The 25,221-nt window shown below is 41.3% G+C and overlaps 2 protein-coding genes across 6 annotated transcripts in view; one reads left to right on the forward strand and one right to left on the reverse strand.

Annotated features, from left to right (window-relative positions):
* erp44 (endoplasmic reticulum protein 44) overlaps positions 1 to 16,268 on the forward strand; it is a 100,654-nt gene extending 84,386 nt beyond the window's left edge. For both annotated transcript variants that reach the window (XM_080208467.1, XM_080208475.1), the window contains 3 exons: positions 9,185 to 9,326; positions 11,155 to 11,257; positions 15,928 to 16,268. In XM_080208467.1, the coding sequence (XP_080064593.1) occupies positions 9,185 to 9,326; positions 11,155 to 11,257; positions 15,928 to 16,029 (347 nt within the window). In that variant the 3' untranslated portion in view covers positions 16,030 to 16,268. The remainder of the gene's footprint in view (positions 1 to 9,184; positions 9,327 to 11,154; positions 11,258 to 15,927) is intronic.
* Positions 16,269 to 16,595: 327 nt separating this feature from the next.
* Positions 16,596 to 25,221, reverse strand: part of stx17 (syntaxin 17) — a 104,193-nt gene continuing 95,567 nt past the window's right edge. For all 4 annotated transcript variants that reach the window (XM_080208499.1, XM_080208516.1, XM_080208507.1 and 1 more), the window contains 2 exons: positions 17,444 to 17,530; positions 16,596 to 17,086 (listed from right to left, as the gene is read on the reverse strand). In XM_080208499.1, coding sequence (XP_080064625.1) covers positions 16,841 to 17,086; positions 17,444 to 17,530 — 333 coding nt within the window. In that variant the 3' untranslated portion in view covers positions 16,596 to 16,840. The remainder of the gene's footprint in view (positions 17,087 to 17,443; positions 17,531 to 25,221) is intronic.

Here is a 25,221-nt window from a genome sequence, read left to right on the forward strand (position 1 = left end):
GAGCTCCCCAACATGAGAACTGAATGGGCTCAATGATTCCAAGCCTCTGCAGTCACTCCAGCTCCTCTTCCACTTTGCCTTTCGTGGCATAGGGCACTGTCCAAGGCTTGAAAAAGCAAGAAGTAGCTTCAGGATCTATGAACAACTTAACTCTAGTCCCACATAATGTACCCAGTTCATCTTTGAAGACCTCAGGATAGTTCTGAATGACTTTCTCTGTCACTTGTGTGTGCTTTATCTTACCCCAGTTCAACAGAATGTTACTGAGCCAGTCATGCCTACTAGACTAGGCCCTTTTCTCTTTTGCCACCAGGAGCCAAGCTCTTCTTGGTTGTTAGAGGTGAACACTGTGGCATAGCTGCTACTGTGTATGTCCAAAGTTGGATCCCTGCCTGAGTAAGGGCTGGCACTTGCTTGGATCCCCAAGGCTTCCTGTAGTTCTTCTCACTAATTACAGATGCAAAAGCTTCCATCTTGATTTGTTTTCCATTAACTTCCTCTGCAGCATAGGTAGGCTCCTACCTATGCTGCAGAGGAGCATAGTGAGTAATGTACCCCTCACTCACATTAAACTTGTTGTAAGAATGCTCCGCTACCTGCTCTGAACTTTCCAGATGATGCACAACTGATTGAGACTTTTTCAAATTTGACTTCTCTGCTTAGTCTTTGTCTTGCTTTTAGCATCCTTGCATTTCTTAACTAAAAGACCCTTTTTATTGCGATGGTGACAAAGTGTCTAAAAATTGACAATTTTTATAATGTGTCCATCCACACCTGAAACATTACATTGCTTTCACTTTCTTGCTTGCAGTCTCTTTTTTTTATTTGATGCACTGCACCCACCTGTGCGCTGCCATTGACCTTTTGAATATCTTTTGCATTGGTGGCAGCCATTTCCATACCCTGAGAAGTTTCTAGAGCCCCCTTCAAAATCAGTACGGTTTCTCTCAACAAACAATGCTATCCTTGTTAATGCCACAGACTAGTCTGTCCTGGAGTATATCCTCCAATAATGATCCAAACTCACAATGTTCAGAGAGCTGGCATAATTCAGCAACAAAGTTAGCTATAGACTGTTCCATCTTCCAAAAATGACTGGAACTTGAAATGCTGAACCAATCATTGAGTGCTTAGGATTGTAATGATTCTGAATGAGTGCGACTAAATCCACAACTGAAATCCATGGTTTTGGCAGCGTTGCTAAATTTATCACTAGCTTACAAACACACTCAGGAGAATTGAGCAATTTTTGGCCTCATCTGCAATTCCATTTGCTAAAAAAATGTTCCAACCTGTCCTCATTTTCTTCCGCAAACTCACTGGTAATTGATACCAGATGTTCAGTAACCACACAGTTTAAAACTGCAGGTTTATAACACCATATTGCTCAAAATTATTTTGAATCCAATGCCTTTTACGTGTGATTTTATCAATTTTATCTACCATACTTGCCTGCATTGATTTTTAGTTACGCAGTTACAATATCCTTGCTTATATACAGTACATTTGTATGAATTAACTATTCACAACTAATACTGTTCATTTTTTGGGTTACTCATGAACTGTAAAGTTAACACTTCTCAAATTGTGAAGATATGCTAGCTTTTGAAACTGCAACAACGTACAGCTCCCAAACATGATTTGTGGTGCCGCTATCCTGTTTGTTGTTAATTAAACTCTCAAACCTTCTGATCAGAGCCCTTGACCGCCGCTCAGGTTGCAAGCTAGTTACTCATTGCGCAAACCTTTATAGCGTCATGCTGAACTTTAAATTTTTCTATTTTTTTTGTTGTCTTGCCTCATCGCCAAAAAGATGTGGTAACTTGGCCCCAGAAAGGTGTTGATGTTCAACCTTCTTTACTTATAGCAATATTGAAATACAGTACAGCATGGACTCTGAACTGGAGTTACAGAGGTCCCTCGCAGTAAGACTAAACAAGCAAAAGTCCGTACTTTCAATGAAGTCACTCACACATGCTCATATATGCTAAAGACATCAGTGTATACATTCAAATAGCAAGATGCTTATAATAAACGCTCTATAACAAAGATCTTATCTTTGTGACTCAGCTCTGAGCAAGCTTTTGATCACCCTCAATAAGTCTTTCTTTGGCTCTGTCTATTTTACTTGCTTGCACCTCTGTGAATCTGGTTATTTTTCAATGTTAAAGGCATATATGCAAATCATTAAACATATATTTTATGGCTTTGCTGAGTTGTGGCTCGTGAACAAATAACCTATGTAATGACATTAATTACTAAGAAAACGTATCCTTTTATATGCCTATTCTGTTTTTAAATGCTTTATTTCTCCATATTCTTCACATCCCTATTCCTATCATACAGAAAGTGCCAGCTAAATCCAAAATATTGGCCTTGGATTGAAAACTGACTCTAAAGGTCATTATTTTCAACAGGTTGAAGTCTACAAGTGAAAATTGAGCCAATGACAGTTTATGCCCCAGCCTGTCAACATTCAACAAGATTTTCATGCATCAGAGATCTGCTAAGCTATCTTTATAGCCAAATTTAGTGGCCTTGAGAATTTTGTCCACTATAATTGATACCAGATGTTCAGTAACCACACAGTTTAAAACTGCAGATTGATAACACCATATTCCTCAAAATTATTTTGAATCCAATGCCTTTTACGTGTGATTTTATCAATTTTATCTACTATACTTGCCTACGTTGATCTTTAGTTACACAGTTACAATATCCTTATATACAGTACATTTGTATGAAATAACTGTTCACAACTAATATTGTTCAGTTTTTTGGGTTACTCATGAACCGTAAAGTTAACACTTTTCAAATTGTGAAGATTTGCTAGCTTTTGAAACCACAACAATGTATAGCTCTGCTTGATTGGGTGGGTGGTGTGGTGTGCTGTAATGATGTTAGGCAAGTCCCAGCTAATTGTGATATTATGACTTTAACTCTCTTGGTTGCACAAAGCCATATATGTGAAATAAATGTATTTAGAGATGAGACACACTGCTACACCAGGGTAAGCTCCCAGCATTTAGTTTTCAGTTTGAGTCAATTTTTTTTGCTGTTGTAGTCATTAGTGTTGGTAAAATGTTAATGTTTGTGTACTTGGCATAGAAGCTGATTTTAAACTCATTCATTTAATTACTGTAAATAGTAGTGAAGACTTTCAGTGTTACAGGTTTAAGCCTTAAAATGTTCAATGGACTATTAACCACAATATCTGAAGAATATCCATTTTAAATATTTATGGGGAAATTATTAATCCCTTGAGCAGACTATTCGAGATTGAAAAATGTCTCTATTATAAATGCTCATGACTATCCTGTCTCTAAAATAACTAGAGTTGTGGAGAAATCATTGCAGCATTAGTAAGGTGAAATATATATATTTTATTAAAGCAAGCTTTATGCAAACTAACAGTTTAATAGCCCTGAGTCAGTATTAGTGGCATAGTGAAGTAATAAGACTCATCACTTATTTAAAAAAACTACTTCAATATGTCAGAGTTCCTCTGCTTGGCGCAATTTAACTTTTTAAACATGACCATATAATATAACACCAATTCAGTGTACAGCCCAAATAATTGACTTGTGAATTACCTGTTGGCACACACTCTCAACATCAATTTATTTGCAAAGCATCTTTAACATAATCACAGTTCTAAGGTGCTTGACATGATTGTTGTAAAGCAAAATGAGATGTTGAGCCACATAGATCATATTAGGGCAGATAGCTAAAAGCCTAATCAAAGGGGGAAGTTTGACACAGCATCTTTAATAAAAAAGAGAGGTAAAGATAGAGGTTTTGGGAGAGAATCTAGAGCTTAAGGGCTAAACAACTGAAGGAATGATCTCTAATGTTGCAGAAATTAATTGAGCATAAATATCTTGTAGGGTTCTGCGGCTGGAGGAGATTACAGAAATAGGGAAGAACTAGGCAACAGAAGGATTTGAAAACAAGAATGAGAATTTTAAAATCAAGGTGTTTCATGGGGTGCCACTTGTAGATCAGAAAACAGTGGTGACAGGTGACTTAGTTCAAGCAAAGACACAGGCGACAACATTTTGGATGACCTCCGGTTTGCAGAAGGTAGTGCAGAGGAGGTTTACTAGGCTGATACCGGAGTTGAGGGGGTTGAACTATGAGGAGAGGCTGAATAAACTGGGCTTGTACTCGTTAGAGTTTAGAAGAATGAGGGGAGATCTCATTGAGACATATAAGATGATGAATGGGATGGATAGGATAGAGGTGGAAAGACTCTTCCCGCTCAAAAAAGACAGTAGGACTAGGGGGCACAGCCTCAAGATAAAAGGGGGGCGGTTTAGAACGGAGTTGAGGAGGAACTTCTTCACTCAAAGGGTGGTGAATCTCTGGAATTCTCTGCCCGTTGAAGTGGTGGAGGCTGCCTCACTAAATATTTTTAAGACGCGGGTTGATGGGTTTTTGATAAGAGAGGGGATTAAGGGTTATGGGGAGAGGGCGGGAAAGTGGAACTGAGCCACGACAGATCAGCCATGATCTTATTGAATGGCGGGGCAGGCTCGAAGGGCTGGATGGCCTACTCCTGCTCCTATTTCTTATGTTCTTAAGGTAGAATGAGAAACCAGCCAAGAGTGCATTGGAATAGGTAATGAGGTATGAATGAGGATTTCAGCACAAATGAGCTGAGACGGGCAATGTTACAGAGTTGGAAGTCAAAGTGACACTGTAAATGTGTGGTTAGAAGCTCCTCTGAGTCAGATATAACACCAAGATGGCAAAAGTCAGATTTAGTCTTAGACATTACTAAGGAAAGGGATGGATTTGGTAACTACGGAACAGAATTCGGAATGGGGACTGAATACCAAGGCTTTAGTCTTCCAATATTTAAATGGGAGGGAATTTCTGCTTATCCAGTAGTACATGCCAAATTAATTTGACATTTGGGGGTGGGAAGAGAAAACCATGCAAGTGATGCTCTAGTTATGAGAGGTGTTGTGGTAATATGTCAAACCCAATTGGAGGGATTCTAATGTGGAATTCTGGGAAAGATGTCCATGAATTTGGGAGGTGAATTGTATGTTCTGAGGACTTTGGAGAGGAAAGGAACATTGTAGATGGGGCACTTCTTTGCAAGGATTGGAAGTGGCAAGCTTTTTTTTTTTAAGAAGAGGTGCATGATTACAGCAGATTTAAAGCCGGGAGAGAATTATCTAATATCAGCCAACATTGGTTCCAAGAAGGCAAATTTAGTGGGAATAGGGTCAAGAGAGCAGGAAGTAGATCTTGTGGCTCTATTGAGCTCGGGGAGGGCATGAGGGAGAAAAACTAGAGAAAAGAGTGAGTTCAGGTCTAAGAAAGAGGAAGCTTTAGAGAAAGCTTGGCCCAGTGGGCTAGTGCGAAGGAGGCAGCAGAGGCAGATGATTAGATGGTCTCAATCTTAGAATAGAATTATAGAAGCACTGTAGTACAGAAGAAGGCCTTTTGGCCCACCAAGTCTGTACCAACTACAATCCCACCCAGGCTTTATTCCCGCAACCCCATGCATATACCATGCTAATCGCCCTGACGCTATGGTCGATTTATCATGGCCAATCAACCTAACACGCACATCTTTGGACTGTGGAAGGAAACTGGAGCACCCGGAGGAAACCTATGCAGACACACGAGAAGAATGTGCAAACTCCAGACAGTGACCCAAGGCTGGAATTGAACCCGGGTCCCTGGCACTGAGGCAGCAGTGCTAACCACTGTGCTGACGTCAAAGTCGGCTGAGTTCTTTGCACTTTTTATTGAGGATAAAGTTTTAAAATGATGTTGAGGGGTATGGACAACGATTCCCTTTTTAGTTGAGAGGTCAGTCACAAGGGGGCATAGTTTTAGGATAAGGGGCAGAAATTCAGAGGGGAATTTTGCTCGGAGGGAATCTGGAATGTATTATCTCAAATTTATTAGAGGCTGGAAACCTTGAGCTTTAAAAAATATTTGGATGAACACTTGAAATATCATAACATTCATGGAAATGGAACAAGTGCTGGAAAATGGGTTTAGCACACCTTTAGCGGTGGTTATTGTTGGTGCAGACTCGATGGACTGGAGAGGCTTTTCTATGCCATATGACTCTTGACCACAGTAGAGAGGAGGAGCCAACGGTTATCTTTGCAATCCTTGATTATCTTGCAATGGTGAGCAGTTTGGCAGATGAGAGGATCCAGTAGTGCTTTAAGTGCTCCACCTAGATCTGGCAGTAAATGGCTAAACCAATTGTTTGCCATTTCCTTTCAAGTCTGTGTCCTTTGAACTTGAGGGGTCAGACATGAGGGCCGTACCAGTGGGAACAACTAGGCTTGGAGAGAGAGAAAAATGTTTTTTGTGGGACTCTGGCATCAGAGATGAAGATGATGGTGCAGTTGAACAAATCAGAAGCTGCAGAAATACTGTGGCGAATGGCAGACCAAAGCCTAGACAGTTGAAAATTTGAAAAACAGTTGTAAGTGACTTGGACAAAGGCTGACAAAAACAGTAAAGATCAATGAGAAAATGTTTTAGAGAAGTTATTTTGATGCTCTAAAGAGGAAACCATATCAGAGGACTAGAGGGTCAGGCTAAGGTGTGACTTAGTGATAAACACCACATAACTACAACAGTCTTGACAGGTGGACTTCCTCCAAGTGATAGAAGATGTAGCTAGGTAGGGAAGCTTCAGTTAGGTGGTCAACATCCCTCAGCCATCTTTTTGTTAAGATGCGGAGGAGGGCAATGAGAGCAGATCCATTGGTAGAGTCCACAGGATCAACACTGGGAAAGGTGAGTTGGATGGGACAGAGAATGTAGGATGGACAGTTGAGTCATTGTTGAATGGTGAATGAGCCCATCAAAGAATATCATAAACACATCGGGAGGCTATAGGCTGATCAAAAAGAATCAAGTAGGGATGGTGGTAAGAGAATAGAAAGGTGAAGGAAGAATGGTTAAGATAGGGAAGGCATTGTACATGAGAGAACTGAAACAATGCATATGATAGAAGAGAGTCGATAGTCTGAGGTCATGTACCAACCGATTCAAGAACAGCTTCTTCTCTGCTGCCATCAGACTTTTGAATGGGCCTACCTTGCATTAATTGATCTTTCTCTACACTCTAGCTATGACTGTCATATTACATTCTGCACACTCTTGTTTCTTTCTCTATGAACAGTATGCTTTGGTTGTATAGCATGCAAGAAACAGTAGTTTTCACTGTATACTAATACATGTGACAAAAATCAAATCAAATTGGGGTCTAAAAGGGGGAAAGAGAAAAGTAAGTTTGTTAAAAATTAGAAATAGCATGGTGCCAAAATGTGCATATGAAGGAACTTGGAAATCTATTGGCATAAAAGTTAAATATGACAAATCTTTAAATTAGGTGGAACATAAGAACATAAGAAATAGGAGCAGGAGTAGGCCTTCGAGCCTGCCCCGCCATTCAATAAGATCATGGCTGATCTGTCGTGGCTCAGTTCCACATTCCCGCCCTCTCCCCATAACCCTTAATCCCCTTTCCTATCAAAAACCCATCAACCCGCGTCTTAAAAATATTTAGCGAGGCAGCCTCCACCACTTCAACGGGCAGAGAATTCCAGAGATTCACCACCCTTTGAGTGAAGAAGTTCTTCCTCAACTCCGTTCTAAACCGCCCCCCCTTTATCTTGAGGCTGTGCCCCCTAGTCCTACTGTCCTTTCTGAGCGGGAAGAATCTCTCCACCTCTATCCTATCCATCCCATTCATCATCTTATATGTCTCAATGAGATCTCCCCTCATTCTTCTAAACTCTAACGAGTACAAGCCTAGTTTATTCAGCCTCTCCTCATAGCTCAACCCCTTCAACTCCGGCATCAGCCTAGTAAACCTCCTCTGCACTCCCTCCAAGGCCAAAATATCCTTGCGTAAGTACAGCGCCCAAAACTGCACATAGTACTCCAGCTGCGGCCTCACCAATGCCCTATACAGCTGCAGCAAGACCTCCCTACTTTTATATTCAATCCCCCTCGCTATGAAGGCCAGCATCCCATTAGCCTTCCTGACCACCTGCTGCACTTGCAGCCTGGGTTTTTGCGACTCATGCACAAGGACCCCGAGGTCCCTCTGCACCGTCGCCTGCTGCAGTTTTTCGCCACGTAAGTAACAATCCTTCCTACCATTATTCCTACCAAAGTGGACCACCTCGCACTTGCCAACATTAAATTCCATTTGCCAGTTCCTGGCCCATTTGCCCAGCCTATTTAGATCCTTCTGTAGACTCTCCACACCCTCCGCGCAATTTGCCGTTCCACCAATCTTGGTGTCATCAGCAAATTTCAACACCATACACTCGGTTCCCCCCTCCAGATCATCTATATAAATGGTAAATAGCTGAGGCCCCAGCACCGACCCCTGGGGCACTCCACTAGTCACCATCCGCCAATCCGAATAGCACCCATTGACCCCCACTCTCTGCCTCCTATTTGACAACCAGTCCTTTATCCATGCTAACACCCTACCCCCAACTCCATGTCCCCTGACCTTCTGCAATAACCTCTTGTGAGGTACCTTGTCGAACGCCTTCTGAAAATCAAGAAAGACCACATCCGCCGGCTCTCCTTTATCCACCGCGCTAGACACATCCTCAGAACTCCAATAAATTTGTCAGACATGACTTCCCCTTAACGAAGTAGGAAGATGAGATAGAGATAGAAGTCCCAAGGTGGGATAATGATGATGTTGAAAGAGTGGACTCAGCATGGAGCACTGGTGAACTGTTGCCCTGATTCGGAGGTGGGTGTAGCAAGTGAAGCCCAGCAGATATTTAAGGATGGCATACTAGAGGACATGCTAACAGAGGTAGTTTTGGGAAGTGGAGATGTATCATCAGTTGCAGGATCAATGAACCTAATGCTTACTAAATGCAACAAAAATTCTTAGGAAACATTTTATGAATCTGGAAGTTATAAATTTGAGTAATTACTTGGAAGAGTACCTCTATTTATATAGTATATTGGTCCAGGAAGCACAGACTAACTGCTTCCACTTTGAAAGCTGCGATTACAGTAATAGCAAATGTTTGAAAAGTTAGCTCTACTTGGGATAGGATTAGAGGAGAAATTTCTCATCTCAATGTAAATTGCGATGGCTGTTTGTTGCAAAAAACCTCATGCATTTATGTGACTATTAACCCATGAATAAATTGTCTAGGTACAATAAACTTTCTGCATGCCGACTGTGACAAGTTCCGTCATCCTCTTCTGCATATACAGAAGACACCAGCAGACTGCCCAGTTATCGCTATTGACAGTTTTAGGCATATGTATGTCTTCCCAGATTTTAAAGACTTAGAGTAAGTATATATATATTTTCTTCCTTTCTGTAATAGTGTGCACTGAAGACAAATGAACTGGCGGTCTGGGTCATGTAAATCTTGAGTATTTGTGCATGTATTGTCTGCGTATGCCTATCTATATTTTGAAATCACAGTAAAACATATTCATCAGTAATTTCTGTGAGGATTCCCAAAATTCACTGCCCCAACTTCGGCAGATGAACCCCAAAGGAAATTCTATTCCTTTTTATACTGAAGATCAGCAAATTTGCAAAATTTGTTCAACTTCCTGTTTCTGCCAAAATATCTTCAAACACTTTTTAAATATAAAAAGATAAAGAATATTTTGTGGTGTGAAATATATCTATTACAGACTTGAAGTTTCACCATAGAGAGGAAAAACACAGTCTGCAGTCACATGTTTTATAGAGATCTATAAGTAAAGTGGAATTTCCCCACATGTGAAGTGTATTGCTTGAAATAAAGCTTGTGGGTGGCAGCCAATGTTTGATTCTTTTTTAACTGACACACTGCATTTGATATACAATTTCAAGTAGAATTTATCTTTTGAATTATGCAGTAGAACAAAATATTCATGAATTATTGGCCAACTAATGTCTTCTATCCAAATCTTCAGACATGTCTGATCAAGTTGTATCCCAGTGCTGCCTTGGATAAAATAGTATAAATGTTTGATACCTTTCTGAGCTATAAAGGTCTAAGTGGATTCCAGATTTAGCCCCCTTGCTTGCTATTACATAATCTCAGTTGGAATATGGTGTCCATCAAATAGTTTGAAATGTCTGGATGAGGGAGGGTTTCCTACACCCATCTACACCCAATCTCCATCCACTGATTTGCGCTGGAAAGTGTATTTTTTAAAATTTTCCTTTTGTCATGATGGATAGTATAAAACTTACTGTATGTATCTATAGGTCCATCTTCACATTACTTGATTATTAACATTGTAGAATGAACTCCTTAATTTTTAATGCATGGGATGCTTTGGCAGACTACTGAATATTTGTGCTATTAGCAATTCCTGTACTGAACTGTGCGTTAGAACAGCTATTAAAAGTATTGATTTTTAGTGTGCATTGACAGAACAATATTCCATCATGCCATAGCCTTTTAGGTAGTGTTGAGCCTAAGCTCTAAAGAAATGACTACAGCAAGATGCTTAAATGCTTAATTTAAAAAGTACCTTTTATAACTTGATTTGTCGTTCAGGTCATTTATAAATTATGTGGCTTATTAGGGGGTAGAGTCTACAAGATGAAATATATTCTTCAAAGCCATTGAGACTAACTAACAGCAATCCCTGCAACTGCAGCCAATTTGACATGTTATAGATAAAATTGATTGCTGCATTTTAGCACTTTGCAATAGGTGACAACAGATGATCTAAGATGAAATTTAAATTGATCTTCTCTCAGCATTTTTTTTCTGGATTGTATGCAATTACTTTGCTCTAGAGGACCTTTTGAAAGCCATCTGTCAATACCAACTACCTGAAAGGCGCTTGTATTTGTAAACTCTATGTTTGACACCTGCTGTTGGTTTTTGGCTGCTATTCAGAGAAGCTGTTGTAGGGGTTGTGTGCTGTGGGAGTTATTGAGGGGCAGCAATAAGCTGTCATTGCTGTAATGCCCTCGGGGATGGAAGAATCCCAGGATTCAACACGGTACAAACCGACACTTCATCTCTTGCCTCCTTTTAATTAAAAAGCTTCTGACTAACCAAAAGAAGAATCAATTGGGATTGACTTTTTAAATGGCTTGTTTTTATTTCTTGTTTCATGCTCTCTAGTTTTCCCAGATAGTCGAGTGTTTTATTTTAATTTCAGTACTCCAGGTGCACTGAAACAGTTTGTACTGGATCTACACTCTGGAAAATTACACAGGGAATTCCACCATGGCCCAGATCCCACTGATGTAGCTCCCGGACAGGTAAGAAACAGTCCAGAATTTCAATTATTAAGATAAAGTAACAGGCAAGTTAGATATTTGTAACTTACTTAAGTTAGACCTCTAATCGAAATCTAAAACATCAGTTTTCAAATGTCTGAATTCTAATTCCTCAAACCATAACTCAGCTCCAAGATGTTTAGTCTGTACCATACAGTTTACATTGAATGTTAAAATGTTTAAACTTCTCAGGATTTTCAATTTTGAGCCTAGGATCCTGACTGATTGTAGTTTTAGGTCACTTGGTAGAGATAATCTATGATCTGATGCATAACATAGTAATGCATGAAAAGAAGTATAGAAGTAATTATGAGGTTGTAATTTCGGTGTTAAGCAGGAGGATGCCATAAATCCAGAGTGAACCAAGTCTATGAACTTTAAATGCATTGTTGAGATTATATTTAAAAATCACATGAACAATTTTGTAACTTAAACAAGTTTCGTTCAGCTTTGATTTCCCAATTAGTATCCAATTTTTTGGTTTACTTGTCAGTACAACTGAACAGTGCCGGATGATGCACAATTAAACTGATTATCTCAGTTCTGTTGTAGTGATTGTAATCAGCTGTGGAATACTTGCAAATAAAACAGATTAAATACAGACTTGGCACTTCTTGGGCCAAAAAGCCTTTTTCATGCCGCAAATATTTTACAAATAATTGATCATACCAGTGAATCGTGACATTGGGCTGTTAAGAACTTCCATTTATAGAGCACCTCATCACACCCTAAACATTGTGCTTTCTATATCATTAATCCTTTTGGTTATTGTGTTTTGCATAAAGTATTTCATTTTGTGCACTGGAATGTCTCAAGTAGGTAGCATGGAGAAAGTTGGATAGCTAATACTTTAATATCCCCTCTTTTTCCAACCTATATTGAAAAGAAAATAGAAAAATATAGTAAGCTTGTCAGTACCCGCAATTCAGAAATACAAATAAATATTTTACAAAATATTAAAATATTTGAATTTAGTTTGAACTATTTCAATAAATAGTCCTTGAATGGTAAAGAGCACTGTATACTTAGGTGTTTAATGAAATATGCTAAAGGCCACTATAGGTAGTGGAATCAATAATAGTGTAATACTAAATTTTTAAATTATAAAATCCCATAACTTTGATTTTGTAATGAATCTTAAAGTCAACCAGGAAATCCTTATCTTGGAGATTGCACTAGTCTACACTTGGTTATCAAAATTACCATTTAGGAATATTCACTTGTACTCTAAAGCATTTCATTATTTGAGAAGTAAATGCAATAAACAAGGGGGGGGTTGAAAACAAAGGAATGGAACATTTTTATCTCCAATTTTGTTTTGGTCCTTTCATAAATAGGATAATTACTTTTTAGTTATACTCCATTTATTTTCTGCACATAATTAAAATATTTTTACTTAATCTCACCCTTGATGAAACATGACTTTCACTTCACTGTGGAAGTATGTAGTCTCCAGATTGAAAATTTCCACACAGTGATAGAAATAAAGCAATTGCAGTCCCTCACATACAGGCTTGCATTATCTTTCATAAGACTATAAGAATTAGGAGCAGGAGTAGGCAGTTCAGCACCTCAAGCCTGCTACGCAATTCAATACGATCATGGCTGATCTCATTTTGGCCTCGACTCCACTTTCCTGCCCATTCTCCATTACTCTTCAACCCATTGCTAGTTAAAAATTTGTCCATCTCCTGAAATTTACTCAATGTCCTGACATCCGTTTTGGGGTAGTGAATTGCACAGATTACACAACCCTTTTGAAAGAAGTACTAGCTCCTCATCTCAAATCTGCTACCCTTTATCCTAAAACAAAGAACAACACAGCACGGGAAACAGGCCCTTCGGCCCAATGAGCCCATGCTGCCATCTCAACATTGTGAGTCCTCTCTCCACCCATGACCTTTGTCTATACTTATGGCACTCCACATTGGAAACCAGATTGAGGGGAGTCTAATTTAGGGACAATTTGTTCCACCAATCAGCCTAAGAGCACATCTTTGGGTTGTAGGAGGAAACCAGAACACCTGGAGAAAACCCATGCAAACACAGGGAGAATGCGCAAGCTCCCACAGACACTGGCCCAAATCCATGCATCTGCACAGCAAACAGTGATAGTCACTGAGCTGTCGTGTTGTCCAGCATCTGGTCCAGTTTAAGCGTACACTAACGACGTGAAGCACTAAGCTACTCTCGAAACATCCAAGAGCAGCCCTCGCACGACCCACCGCGTGTATGCCCTTTGTTGGACAACAAGGTGACCAAAGCACCTGTGGATTAAAAGAAAAAACCATCAATAACATGCACATCTTATGCAAACATTCAAGGGAATCCCCAGAAGCTCAAAAGTAAAACAAGTGAGCCAGAAAATATGATGGAAGGTCCATAGGAATCAATTGATTCCCAGGGACGTCCTAAGGTTCCTGATCCTTATTTAAAATAGTCTCCTATATCCCTCCATCTCCATCCTGCTCATGTGCCTATCTAAGTATCTCTTAAACAACTCCAGCGTGCCTGCCTCCACCACCTTGCTTGGCAGAGCATTCCATACCCCCACAACCCTCTGTGTGAAAAACCTCCCTCTAACATCCGAATTATACCTCGCCCCCCCTCACCCTAAGCCCGTGGCCCCTCATAATGTGTGATTCCAATCTAGGGAAAAAGTTTACTCTCTCTATACCCTTCATAATCTTTTATACCTCTATTAGATCTCCCCTCAGTCTCCGTCTTTCTAGGGAAAACAGCCCCAATTTTCCCAATCTTTCCGCATAACCCAGTCCTTCCATACCAGGCAGCATCCTGGTTAAACTTCCTCTGCTGGTGGCTGTGGTGAGTAGTTACCTAAAACACTTATACCCAGGAATATTTAGCTGCCATTGCTGCCCTTCCTTTAACCGTGTCTCTGTCACTGCCACCACATCTAAATTCCAAGCAAACATTAAGGCCTTAAGTTCATCCGTTTTACCTGTCACGCTCCTTGCATTTAAACAGATGCACTCCAGACCTCCAGGCCCAATCGGATCCTCCTTTTTCCCAGGGAATTTTCCTCTCATCCAATCTTACCCTGTCTCCCAATCCCAGTGCCTACTGAGCTATTGGTCTCATCCCCATCACCTCCCCCCCCCCCCCCCCCCCCCCACCCCCCCGCCTCCATATTAGTTTAAACCCTGCCAAAACACTCCAGCTAACCTCCCAGCTAAAATATTCGTGCCCTTCCCACTTAAATGTTCCCCATCCCTCCTGTACAGGTGCCCTTCCCTCACAAATACTTCCCAATGATCTACAAATGTAAAACCCTATGTCTTGCACCAATCCTTCAGCCACGCATTCAGCTGTAGGATCTCATTCCTAGCCCCACTGTTACTAGGCACTGGCAGCAGCCCAGAGATTGCCACCCTGGAGGCCCTGCTCTTCAGCCTGGCCCCCAACTCCCTGAACTGCCCACGTATATCCCTCCTGCTCTTCCTTCCTACATCCTTCTCTCCTATATGTACAATTACATCAGCCTGGGTCCCTTCACCCTTCAAAATTCCCTCTACCCTCTCCGAAACATCCTGTACCCCTGCTCTAGGGAGGCAGACTACCATCCTGGAGTCCTGCTTTTGTCTACAGAACTGCCTATCTATTCCTTTACCCTCCCATTCCCCACCACTATCTCACTTCTAGCCCCCTTCCTTCCCTCTGAGGCATTCTGGTCCTCCTCTCTTGCCTTTTTTACCCCAGTTGTCACCTTGCCCTTGATATTTTGGGGGAACTACCGCTGGAGTAGTCTTTGGATCATGACTCCTCTTCTTTTTCCCCTTCCTAATGGTAACCTACCCGTTGTCCCCCGCCGGCTCTGGGATCTCCACTTGACTGTGGTTCCTATCCATTATTGCCTTGTTCTCCCTGACTAAAAATACATCCTCAAGACACAGCTCCAAACACTTGATGCAGATGTGGACTTTTGGGAGACGTGTTGTCTCCAAGAACTCCCACATATGACACCTAATGCAGCTGAAGCGTCTCCCCACAGACCCTGCCATTTACCTGACCAGCTTTTGAGTTATGAACACAAAAATGGAAAACAGGAAAGACGGAACCAGTAACACACCTTGCCTAAGCCTGCTCTCACCTAAGCCCAGTGAGCCAAAGCCCTTACAGCTCTCACTCTGCTCCCAACTCACTCCGCTGCCCACTGTCTTCTACCCCCGCACCTAACTTCTGCTATGGTAAGAAAAAACACAAAAAACCCCGTGAACCGGCAATAGAGAAAAAAAAACTCGAACGAAAATCGACCACTCACCACAGCCACCAGCACTTTCCAAGTACGCTGCTCCGGAGAACTTCCCATCCTTTCTTTGGTCTGAACAATAAATATCCTTTTATCGTAACTCTTTAATTGCTTTGTCAATCGAGAGAATAATTTAGCCTCTACATGAACAAATGAGCCCAATCATGTTTTCCCTGCCCTGTTCCCATATCCCTTCAACCTCTAAGCTTTTAAAGATTTATCCTCTTCCTTATCCATCCAATGTCATTTTTTTTAAAAAAGTCAAACACAGCTTCTCTCAAACCCTTATCGTAAAACGTCACCAACTTCATGAATGATAAGAAACCACCAGAAAAGCTTTCGTGCTTATATTCACAAATGCAAATTTTTGTTTTTCTTCTAGCCAAGTGAAGTCGCAAGTAGCCCCCCAGAAAGCTCATTCCAGAAATTGGCTCCAAGTGAATACAGATATACCATTCTCAAGCGAGAGAAAGATGAATTATAGATCTAATGAAGGAACTGTACAAGACCAGAAATCAAAGAGCTTTGCCTGATGAGGCAGAAATACTAAGCCTATATTTTCATAAGTCTGTGTGTACAGTTTTTATTTTGGATAAAACAAAAAAGACAAATGTTTGACAAATTGTGGGTTTTTATTTTTCTTTGCTTCCCTGGCTTGTGAATATGTTGATGTACTGTGGTCATTCAGTGTAGTAGATTTTAATAAAACTGTTAAATGTATAACTGCTGGAAAACATCATTTGCAGATCCTAAATTTTTCTAATAAAAGGCCATATCTTGTATTAGGATTTGCCAAGAGTATGCTTGTCACATACTTTCACTGTCCCATCAAACAGGTCTCATCTTTTGGTGTTCTGTTTCCATTTTTTTTGCAATTTTTCTTTTAGTGGAAAGTGTTCATTTATTACTTGGTATATGGGAGTGGCTTGTGTTCCTGTTTCACATTCCTTGGAGAATGTGTTAACCTCTTAATTTTGAGGAAACAATAAAATAAATGGCCTATCAAGATGGTTGAAGAGATTTTGTTCAAGTTATGATCATACATTCCAATTAGTTTTCAAATAAATATTTTAATAAAGCACTTAACGTATACAAAAATCAATATTTAATGATTGTACATTCTTTAACTATTACTGTTACAACAGTAATATAACTGAGTCTGTTGGTCATTAAAAATGAAACATCAGTTTAAGATTCTGTTGGTAAATAAATCATGCTGACAGCTTACAAATTGTATATAAAATATCTTTAGCTTTCCCCACCCTTTATCTTAAAGGAGCCAACGTCTAGGTAATTCAACTAGATTTTCTTCCATGAGTCTTCAGCTCTGGGCAGTTGGAAGAAAGTGAAAGTTCTTCATCTACCTTCTGCTGCTGTTTCTTCAGTAAAAATCTCCCACCTGTGAAGCCCAGTATCCCTCCACTGACTGCAGCTGCGACCCCTGCGACTTTGAAGCCTGCCAGGAGACCAATAGGCCCTCCCATTACACCACCAATGAGAGCACCTGCCACAGGCAACATTGCAAGTTTATATTTAGCGGCCTGAAAAAAAAATCAATGAAAAACAGGTTTAACAAAGACACAAACTAGATTGTAAGTTACTGTGTGATTTCTTGCTGTCTTAAGAGCTGGTACCAATCCATCACTATAAAGTCTTTCTTTACTGCAGCTGTTCTGTGGATGATTACTATGTACAGAGCAGTGCTAGTTGGTTTCACTGCACGAGACCATCACAATACAGATTGATTTTTTTTTGACATGCAGTGTGTCACTTCTCCCCTATTTTCTTAATTGCTGCTTCCCTCAACATTACAGAGCCCAGATCAATCAGTTGGGTTAATTCAGAGTATTGCTGCCAGGCAGAGTGCCATTGATTACTCAGCAGGCAAAGATCCCTACCTTGGCCAGATTCTTGGTTCCCTCTTCAACATTCTCAGCGGCAGTACTGACATGGTCTTCAATGCTGTCAATCTTCTCCTGTTGGGTCTAGATGCAAAGGAATTATGTGCTAGCTTTCCAGCTGAGAAGCAGCAGTCAACCAATACATACAATTATAATTTCTATAATCAGAGCTTGCAGCATCTTTCATCTGCGAGTCAATAAATCTACAATTTCTTAAAAGTACCTCCTCTACTACCTTTTCCATTCAGATGATTTGCCAAGTATTTAAACATTTATCAACATTGTGTCCTTAAATATTTTGTAGATTAGTGCTAGTTTAACCCATTGGTAGCAATTCCAATTTACAAGCTTCTTTGCTCAGCAAGAATCCTTTAGAATTAATATTTCTGACCATTACATCAGGTAGTTCCCCTCGTGCTAATTTATGAAGTATTCTTTTTCTACTTGAGATAGAAATATAACGGGAAAGGTTAGTTCCTGATCTCAGCTGTGCCCTCATGAAGGCAGGGATTATAGGTTCCCTAATGCACTTACAAAATGAAGGACTGTGGGAGGGAGGAAGAAAGCTATCAACCACTTCAGAAATAAATTTCAACACTTTAATTTTGCAGAGCATATGAAACTATTTTCAAACATGCATTTTTGGCAAAGTGTGGACCTAGCATTATAAATGCTTGTATAAGGTCTTTCAAATTTATTGACATGCCTGACTTAGAGTGTATCTTATGCGTAACAACATAATGATTTAATTTATTATTGTCACATGTATAAACAGTGAAAAGTACTGTTTCTTGCACACTATACTGCCAAAGCATACTATGAAGAGAAGGAAACAAGACTGCACAGAATGTAGTATTACAGTCACAGCTAGGGTGTAGCAAAAGTTCAACTTAATGCAAGGTAAGTCCATTCAAAAGTCTGATGGCAGCAGCAAAGAAGCTGTTCACGAGTTGGTACGTCCTCAGACTTTTGTATCTTTTTCCCGATGGAAGAAAGAATGTCTGGGGTCCTTAATTATGCTCTCCACTTTGCCGAGGCAGCGGGAAGTGTAGACAAGAGTCAATGAATGGGAGGCTGGTTTGCATGATGAATTGGACTACATTCATGACCTTTTGTAGTTCCTTGCGGTCTTGGGCAGAACAGGCACCATACCAAGCTGAAATACAACCAGAAAGAATGCTTTCTATGGTGCATCTGTCAAAGCTGGTGAGAGTCATGCCAAACTTTTTTAGTCTTTTAAGAAAGTAGAGGCATTGGTGTGCTTTCTTAACTAAAGTGTCAGTGTGGGGGGGGTGGGAGGGGGAAACGGGGACCAGGACAGGTTGTTGGTGATCTGGCCACCTAAAAACGTGAACCTCTCGACCCTTTCTACTTTGTCTCCATTGATGTAGACAGGGGCTATTCTCCTTTATGCTTCCTGAAGTCGACGACAATCTCCTTTGATTTGTTGACATTGAGGGAGAGATTATTACTGCTGCATCAGTTCACCAGATTCTCTATCTCATTCCTGTACTCTGTCTTATCATTGTATGAGATCTGACCCACTATGGTGGTATCATCAGCAAACTTGAAAATCGGCCACACAGTCAGAGGTGTATAAGGAATATAATCAGGGGCTGAAAACACAGCCTTCTGGGGCACCAGTGTTGAGGATGATTGTGGAGGAGATGTTATTGCCTATCTTTACTGATTGTGGCCTGTGAGTTAGAAAGTTCAGGATCCAGTCACAGAGGGAGGTGCCAAGGCCCAGGCCACAGAGTTTGGAGATGAGTTTCATGGGAATAATGATGTTGAAGCTCAGCTGTAGTCAATAAATAGGAAATCCTTGTTACCTAGTGTTCCAGGGTTGAATGCTGGACCAGGGAGATGGCATCTGCTGTGGACCTGTTTTGGTGGTGGGCAAACTGTAGTGGATTCAGGTAGTCCGAGAAGCTGGAATTGATTTGTGCCTTGACCAGCCTTTCAAAGCACTTCATAATGATGGATGTCAGAGCCACCGGCCAATAGTCATTAAGGCACGCTGCTTGATTTTTCTTATGGTGCCGGCATGATGGTCGTCTTCTTGAAGCAGATAGGGACCTCAGATTGTTGTAATGGGGAGAGGTTCAAGGCAGCATAGGCATTCTCATTACATGTTTATATATACACCAATGCAGCATAATTTTAATCTTTTGAAATAAAATGGAAAGAGGTATAGCAATTTTAGATATTCAATACCTTAACAGGAAAGTAATTCTTAAATTGTGTAACAATCTATTGTCATTCCTCGTTTAGACTTAAAGCTGCTAGTTTCAAAAGTCAAAGCAAAAATATTTTGGAGACAAACTCCAATGTTGCCTCTAGCCAACACTGAATTACTGGTCCACATTTTGCAGTTGCAGTGATGATAAAACTGTGTTCACCATCGTTACAAATGAAACTCAACAACTTCTGGTGTCTAGACATTGTGTCGTTAAATGCAGTAATGTAAAGTTACTGTCAGTGACTTACCACTCCTCCGTGAAGGGAGAGGGTGGGATGTTGAAGTTCTTGCAGATAGAAATCTTAAAACTGACTTGTGCAATTTACACAATTAGCCATGCTGTAAAATTCCTTGGGGGAAAAAGTTATGCCTTTTGGCAGCATACTGCTGGACAACACCCTGGCCCTGAAAAACTAATTTTGTATTTGTGAAATGTCATGACTCTGATTTTTTAAAAAACTGTGTAGAGTTTGCACATTCTCCTCATGTCTGTGTGGGTTTCCTCCAGGTGCTCTGGTTTCCCCCCACAGTCCAAAGATGTGTAGGTTAGGTTGACTGGCCATGCTAAATTGTCCCTTAGTGTCCTGAGATGTATCGGTTAGAGGGATTAGTGGGTAAAATATGTAGGGATATGGTGGTCTGGCCTGGGTGGGATTGTGGTCGGTGCAGACTCAATCGACCAAAGGGCCTCTTTCTGCACTGTAGGGTTTGATGACTTCTCTGACAATTCTTAAGGATATAAGAAAACTTCAGCATCTACTTCAACCCCATCTTTATGTTCCAACTTTCATTTGGTTCTCTGTAAAATGAAGTGAAGGGCAGTCAATGCTTTTTACTTCCTGGTTTGCTGTGTGGGAGAATATTTCAGTGTGATCACAGTTGCTTAATCTGCTTGATATCACTGTCATTGGATGCCTGATATTCCATAAAATTGATATTGAAGCAAAATTAATATCAGAAAAGGTGGAATTCATGCCAGAAATCAACAGATAGTTGTAGCCCCCTTCCTTTGAAGTCAACAGACACCACTGCTGCTTCACAATGGACCACAAAATCCAGGCTGATAAGCTGTGGACAGATAAACAAAATATAATATTGCAATAATCTAGTGATGTGTACTGAAAAGTATGCACAGTTGGTTGGAAGTTTTATTAGTATACAGTGAAAAGTATTGTTTCTTGCGTGCTATACAGACAAAGCATACCATTTATAGAGTACACAGGGGAGAAGGAAAGGAGAGGGTGCACAATGTAGTATTACAATCATAGCTCGGGTGTAGAGAAAGATCAACTTAATGTGTGGTAACTCTATTTATAAGTCGGGTTTAGCTGTGATCCTTCCAGAGTCATATAACAATTTACTAATCCTGAAAGAAGAACAATCACACAGGAGCAATACTAAAGAGCTGCTGCCATTCATTAAATCAAACCACAGTAGAGGTGATGCAGCACATGATGCCCTTTGAGTGGGATGTTATGCACTATTATAAGATGGTAAGACGGTCAACACTCCTAGAATAACTTCCTCACTTCTGTGCAAGTCACTAACTTTCCTTTTAAAAAATGTCCTTGATGTGATTATAAATAAGATATGGACCTTGAAAAAATAAAATTTAACACCAATGTGCTGCAGATTTCAGGCTCATATTGATAGCTCATTTACTTTGTCACTTGCAGCATGGATTTGGGAGACTGAGGGAACACAATTTGCTGAGACTACATACCTTGGACTAATGACTAAAGTTCTGCACATGTTTCCAAAGGCTAAATTTTACATTTTTATGCGTTCATATCAACAGCTTTAAACATACATTAAAGTTTACACAATATATTTATGAATTAACACAATATGCAATGGGTGGCACAGTGGTAAGCTGCCTCACAGCGCCAGGAATCCAGGTTCGAGTTCAGCCTTGGGTGACTGTGGAGTTTGCACATTCTCCCTGTATCCACATGAGTTTCCTCTGGGTGCTCTGGTTTCCTCCCACACTCCAAAAATGTACAGGTTAGATGGACCGGCCATGCTAAATTGCCCCTTAGTGCCCCATGATGTGTAGGTTAGGTGAATAATCCATGGTAAATGTATGATGGTGGGGGAGAGGCCCTAGGTTGGATAATGCTCTGTCAAAGAGTCAGTGCAGGCCTGATGGGCCGAATGGCCTTCTGCACTGTAGGGATTCTAAGATTCTAAAGAACAAGGAAAATACAGCACATGAACAGGCTCTTCAGCCCTCCAAGCCTTCACCGAGCATGCTGCCTGACATAACTAAAACCCCCTACGCTTCTGGGGACCTTATCCCTCTATTCCCATCCTGTTCATGTATTTGTCCAGATGCCCTTAAAACTCACTATCGTATCTGCTTCCACTACCTCCCCCAGTCATGAATTCCAGGCACCCACCACCCTCTGTGTAAAAAAAACTTACCTCGTATATCTCCTTTAAACCTTGCCCCTCACACCTTAAACCTATGCCCCCTAGTAATTGATTCTTTGATCCTAGGAAAAAGCTTCTTACTATCCACTCTGTCCCATGCTTCTCATAATCTTGTAAACTTATATCAGGTCGCCCCTCACCCTCCCTCGTTTCAGTGAGAACAAACCAAGTTTCTCCAACCTCTCCTCATAGTTAATGTCCTCCATGCCAGGCAATATCCTGGTAAATCTTTTCTGTACCCTTTCCAAAGCCTCCACGTCTTTCTGGTGATGTGGTGACCAGAATTGAACACCATATTCCAAGTGCGGCCTAACTAAGGTTCTATAAAGCTGCAACATGACTTGCTAATTTTTAAACTCAGTACCCCAGCTGGTGAAGGCAAGCAATCCGTATGCCTTCTTGATTACCTTCTCCAACTGCATTGCCACTTTCAGTGACCTGTGTACCTATACACCCAGATCCCTCTGCCCATCAATATCTTAAGTACTCTGCCATTTATTGTATATTTTCTGTCTTTATTAAACCTTCCAAAATGCATTACCTCACATTTTCCCAGATTAAACTCCATCTGCCATCTCTCTGCCCAAACCATGTTGCCTCTCGCTGATACGTCCACTTATTTCCAAATGGAAATAAATCCTGTCTCGAAGAATACTGTCCGATAATTTCCCTACCGTTGACATAAGGCTCACCAGCCTGTAATTACCTGGATTATTCTTGCTACCCTTCTTAAACAAAGAAGCAACATTGGCTATTCTCCAATCCTCTGGGACCTCCCCTGTAGTCATGATGTAGGTATGCCGGCGTTGGACTGGCGTAAACACAGTAAAAAGTCTGACAACACCAGGTTTTAGTCCAACCTATTTATTTGATAATATACTCACAAGCTTTCGAGGGACACCCTCTTCGTCAGGTGAATGGAGAGTTCTCCATTCTCCATGGAGAGGGAACTCTCCATTCACCTGACGAAGAGGGTGTCCCTCGAAAGCTTGTGAGTATATTATCAAATAAATAGGTTGGACTAAAACCTGGTGTTGTCAGACTTTTTACTGGACCTCCCCTGTAGCCAGTCAGCATATAAAGATTTCTCTCAAGGCCCCAGCAATTTCCTCCCTTGCCTTTCTCAGTATTCTGGGGTATATCCCATCAGACCCTGGGAACTTGTCTACCTTAATGTTCCTCAAGAGCCCCAATACCTCCTTTTTGATCTCAACTTGACTCAAACTATCTACACTTCCTTTCCCAGACTCATCATCCACCAAGTCCTTTCTTTGGTGAATACTGACGCAAAGTACTCATTCCCCAGGACTGGATGGAATGCATCCGAGGGTTCTGAAAGAAATGGCAGAGGTGATAGTGGATGCCTTGGTGGTTATTTTCCAGACGTCGCTGGATTCCGGGGAAGTGCCGGGAGATTGGAAAGCGGCTAATGTTACACCGTTGTTTAAGAAGGGTGCCAGGCAAAAGGCAGGGAATTATAGGCCAGTTAGTTTAACGTCTGTTGTGGGTAAAATGTTAGAATCCGTCATCAAGGAGGAAATAGCGAGGCATCTTGAGGGGAATTGCTTGATAGAGCAGACGCAGCACAGTTTCGTTAAGGGGAAGTCGTGTCTGACAAATTTATTGGAGTTCTATGAGGATGTGTCTAGGGCGGTGGATAGAGGAGAGCCGGTGGATGTGGTCTTTATTGGTTGTTATTGCAGAAGGGGGCATGGAGTTGGGGGTAGGGTGTTAGCGTGGATAGAGGACTGGTTGTCAAATAGGAGGCAGAGAGTGGGGGTTAATGGGTGCTATTTGGATTGGCGGTTGGTGACTAGTGGAGCGCCCCAGAGGTTGGTGCTGGGGCCTCAGCTATTTACCTTTTATATAGATGATCTGGAGGAGGGAACCGAGTGTATGGTGTTGAAATTTGCTGATGACACCAAGATTGGGGGAACGGCAAATTGCGCGGAGGGTGTGGAGAGTCTACAGAAGGATCTAGATAGGCTGGGTGAATGGGCCAGGAAATGGCAAATGGAATTTAATGTTGGCAAGTGCGAGGTGGTCCACTTTGGTAGGAATAATGGTAGGAAGGACTATTTCTTACGTGGCGAAAAACTGCAGTAGGCGACGGTGCAGAGGGACCTCGGGGTCCTTGTGCATGTGTCGCAAAAACCCAGCTTGCAGGTGCAGCAGGTGGTCAGGAAGGCTAATGGGATGCTGGCCTTCATAGCGAGGGGGATTGAATATAAAAGTAGGGAGGTCTTGCTGCGGTTGTATAGGGCATTGGTGAGGCCGCAGCTGGAGTACTGTGTGCAGTTTTGGTCGCCGCACTTACGCAAGGATATTTTGGCCTTGGAGGGAGTGCAGAGGAGGTTTACTAGGCTGATACCGGAGTTGAGGGGGTTGAGCTGAATAAACTAGCCTTGTAGTCGTTAGAGTTTAGAAGAATGAGGGGAGATCTCATTGAGACGTATAAGATGATGAATGGGATGGATAGGATAGAGGTGGAGAGATTCTTCCCGCTCAGAAAGGACAGTAGGACTAGGGGGCACAGCCTCAAGATAAAGGGGGGGCGGTTTAGAACAGAGTTGAGGAGGAACTTCTTCACTCAAAGGGTGGTGAATCTCTGGAATTCTCTGCCCGTTGAGGTGGTGGAGGCTGCCTTGCTAAATATTTTTAAGACGCGGGTTGATGGGTTTTTGATAAGCGAGGGGATTAAGGCTTATGGGGAGAGGGCGGGAATGTGGAACTGAGACACGACAGATCAGCCACGATCTTATTGAATAGCGGGGCAGGCTTGAAGGGCTAGATGGCCTACTCCTGCTCCTGCTCCTATTTCTTATGTTCTTATGTTCTTAATACCTCGCCCATTTCCTCTGGCTCGCTGCAAAGATTCCCTCTCTTGTCCTTGAGTGGGCCAATCCTCTCTCTGGCTACCCTCTTGCTCTTTATATATGTATAAAAAGCCTTGGGATTTTCCTTAATCCTGCTGGCCAATCATTTTTCATGACCCCTTTTAGCCTTAATATAGTTTGTGGTGCTATCTGATACTTATACAAACATAAAGGCTCATTTATCAGCACACTGCTCTCAGAACTGCTATACAAAGGCAGTATTT

The sequence above is a fragment of the Carcharhinus amblyrhynchos genome, chromosome 2 (assembly GCF_965287045.1).
Source record: "Carcharhinus amblyrhynchos chromosome 2, sCarAmb.v2.hapA, whole genome shotgun sequence".
NCBI classification, from domain to species: Eukaryota; Metazoa; Chordata; class Chondrichthyes; order Carcharhiniformes; family Carcharhinidae; genus Carcharhinus; species Carcharhinus amblyrhynchos.